This window comes from Caenorhabditis briggsae, assembly GCF_000004555.2.
Source record: "Caenorhabditis briggsae complete genome, chrII, whole genome shotgun sequence".
In the NCBI taxonomy this organism is placed as follows: domain Eukaryota; kingdom Metazoa; phylum Nematoda; class Chromadorea; order Rhabditida; family Rhabditidae; genus Caenorhabditis; species Caenorhabditis briggsae.
Window position 1 is genome coordinate 1,249,342 of NC_013486.2, and position 3,450 is coordinate 1,252,791.

At 40.9% G+C, this 3,450-nt stretch overlaps 1 protein-coding gene across 1 annotated transcript in view; it reads left to right on the plus strand.

Annotated features, from left to right (window-relative positions):
- The window catches only part of Cbr-nrde-2, a gene marked incomplete at both ends in the record, with an annotated part of 14,672 nt that overhangs the window by 9,727 nt on the left and 1,495 nt on the right, over window positions 1-3,450 (plus strand). Inside the window, 3 exons of the mRNA XM_045241720.1 lie at window positions 1,017-1,178; window positions 1,649-1,933; window positions 2,865-2,956. Of these exons, the coding sequence (XP_045100863.1) occupies window positions 1,017-1,178; window positions 1,649-1,933; window positions 2,865-2,956 (539 nt within the window). The remainder of the gene's footprint in view (window positions 1-1,016; window positions 1,179-1,648; window positions 1,934-2,864; window positions 2,957-3,450) is intronic.

Below are 3,450 nucleotides of genomic sequence, written 5' to 3' on the forward strand. Positions count from 1 at the left end.
ACCTGCGACATTTTAGAACTGCGACGTTTCAGAACTACAACATTTTAGAACTGCGACATTTCAGAACCGCGACGTTTCAGAACCACGGCATTTTAGAACTGCGACGTTTCAGAACTGCGACATTTTAGAACTGCGACGTTTCAGAACTACAACATTTTAGAACTGCGACATTTCAGAATTCTTTACGTTTCAGAACCACGGCATTTTAGAACCACGACATTTTAGAACTGCGACGTTTTAGGACCGCGACGTTTCAGAACTGCGACATTTTAGAACTGCGACATTTCAGAACCGCGACGTTTCAGAACCGCGACATTTTAGAACCACGACGTTTCAGAACTGCGACATTTTAGAACTGCGACGTTTCAGAACTACAACATTTTAGAACTGCGACATTTCAGAACTACAACATTTTAGAACTGCGACATTTCAGAACCGCGACATTTTAGAACCACGACATTTTAGAACTGCGACGTTTTAGGACCGCGACGTTTCAGAACTGCGACATTTTAGAACTGCGACATTTCAGAACCGCGACGTTTTAGAACTGCGACATTTTAGAACTGCGGCGTTTCAGAACCGCGACATTTTAGAACCGCGACGTTTTAGAACTGCGACGTTTCCAGAAGAGCTGGGATCTAGGAGCTAGGATCTCTGGAATCTCTGGGATTCAGAATCTAGGAACTAGGATCCCAACGCTTTCCTAGAATAAGCAAAAAGGAACTGTAGAGCAGTTTTTCGGATTACGGTACTCTTTTGATCTCAAGGGGAGCCAGGATCCAGAACCTCTGGGTCTAGGATCTCTCGGATCAAAAAGTTAGGATCTAGGATCCTGGATTTATAGGACTTTGGCGCTCTAGCATCTCCAGGAGCTAGGATCGAGGATCTAGGATTCAAAATCTTTGGGATCCAGGATCCCTGAGAGCTAGGATGTTCGGTAGCTGGGATCTAGAAGAGATGGGATCTAGCATCTAGGACCTCTAGGATCTTTCAATTTTACAAATTTCAATTTTCAGTTCCTCCTCGACACCCTCATCGCCTTGTTCCATCACAAGGACTTCCGTACGACCCACTTCGACAACTACCACAAAATCGTTCTTCGCTCATCGGCCACGTTCAATTGTGAGACGAAATATATGCTCAAGTTGGCCGAGTTGTACTCCACGAATCGATTTCAGGTAAGCAAAAAGTCGCTGAAATCGCTAGAAAATCGTTAGAAATCGCTAGAAAATCGCTAGAAAAATAGCTGAAAATCGCTTTAAAAAATAGCTGAAAATCGCTATAAATCGCTAGTAAATCACTATAAATAGCTAGAAAAATAGCTAGAAAATCGCTAGTAAATCACTATAAATCGCTAGAAAAATAGCTAAAAATCGCTAAAAAATATAGCTGAAAATCGCTAGAAAATCGCTAGAAAAATAGCCGAAAATCGCTTTAAAAAATAGCTGAAAATCGCTAGAAAACTTGCATAAAACTGAAAAAAAATACTATTTTTTCTAGCGATATTCGCTATTTTCAGAGATTTTTGGGGTTTATTTTCAGCTATTTTTACAATTTCAGTGATTTTTTATTTCTAGCGATTTAAGCGTTTTTTTAGTGATTTTGAGCGATTTTTAACCCCCAATTCCCCCCATTTCTCTTGTTGCAGTGGATGAAGATCCGCGGTGTGATGGACGAGCGAAACAAGGAGATCCGTCGCAAGTCGGCCTACCAATTCGATTTCCTCGCCGAACGACGTCTTCTGATGAACAATCTCGCCGTGATGTTCTCCACAATGCGGATTTGCGCGAAGATCGGAGGAGAATCGTCGAGCCGAATGCAATTCAAGGAGTGGAATCAACGAGCGATGACACTGAATGATCCATCGGTTTGGCGGATGGTCATGCACGCGGCGAAGCAGCTCGATTTGGAGGCTTCCAAGGAGTTTGAGGAGGTGAGAGGGATGAGCATGATGAATTTTGACTCTGAAATCGTCAAAAATCTTTCAAAAATGATAGATTTCGACCCAAAAATCATGAAAAATGATCCAAAAATCATGAAAAATGACCCAAAAATCATGAAAAATGACCCAAAAATCATGAAAAATGACCCAAAAATCATGAAAAATGGTCCAAAAATCATGAAAAATGACCCCAAAAATCATGAAAAATGACCCAAAAATCATGAAAAATGACCCAAAAATCATGAAAAATGACCCCAAAAAAATGAATTTTAAGCTAAAAATCGTCAAAATCCTTGAAAAATGATAGATTTCGATTCGAAATTCGTGAAAAATGAGCCAAAATGAACGAATTTTGACGCTAAAATCATAAAAATCGACCCAAATTTTATTACAAAATCCATTCAAAAATGATGAATTTGATCTAAAAATCGTTCAAAATCGGTTCGAAAATCCCGTTTTTCGGCTTAATAATGGTTGAGAACCGCTCTAAAACTATTAAAACTGGACTGAAAATGGCCCAAAAAACACGAATTTCGACCTAGTAGTCGTGTAAAATGACTCAATTATCATGAAAAATGACTCAAAAATCATGAAAAATGACTTAAAAAACATGAAAATTGACCCAAAAATCATGAAAAATGACCCAAAAATCATGAAAAATGATTCAAAAATGACGAACTTAACCTAAACTCGCTAAAATTTGGTCTGAAAATCGCGATTTTCATCTAGAAATGGTCTAAAATCGCTCCAAAACTATGAGAATTGGACTGAAAATAACTCGGAAATCATCCAAAAATCAATTTTTCTGTGATTTTTGAGTCGAAAATTGCTGTCATTTTTCTAGAAATGTTTAAGCGATTTTAAGCCATTTTTTGTCAGCCAAAATGATCATTTTTCGCTGAAATCGCCGCCCATTTTTCAGACATTCACTCGTGCCATCGGTCAATGTCAATGGGCCCATAATCTGTCGATCGACTACGTCGCCGGCAGACCGGACAAGCTGAAAGCAGTTCTGTAAGTCGTGTTCTTAGAATGTTTGTTCAAACCAGATTTTTGGTATCTAATGGTGAAATTGGAGCAAACGTTGAGCCCCGAGAAATTGGCTCGTGGAGGTTTCAGAACCGGACGTTTCGGAACCGGGACGTTTCGGAACCAGACAGTTCAGAACCCGACAGTTCAGAACCCGACAGTTCAGAACCCGACAGTTCAGAACCCGACAGTTCAGAACCCGACAGTTCAGAACCCGACAGTTCAGAACCCGACAGTTCAGAACCCGACAGTTCAGAACCCGACAGTTCAGAACCCGACAGTTCAGAACCCGACAGTTCAGAACCCGACAGTTCAGAACCCGACAGTTCAGAACCCGACAGTTCAGAACCCGACAGTTCAGAACCCGACGTTTCAGAACCCGACAGTTCAGAACCCGACAGTTCAGAACCCGACAGTTCAGAACCCGACGTTTCGAAACCACGACGTTTCAGAACCCGACAGTTCAGAACCCGACAGTT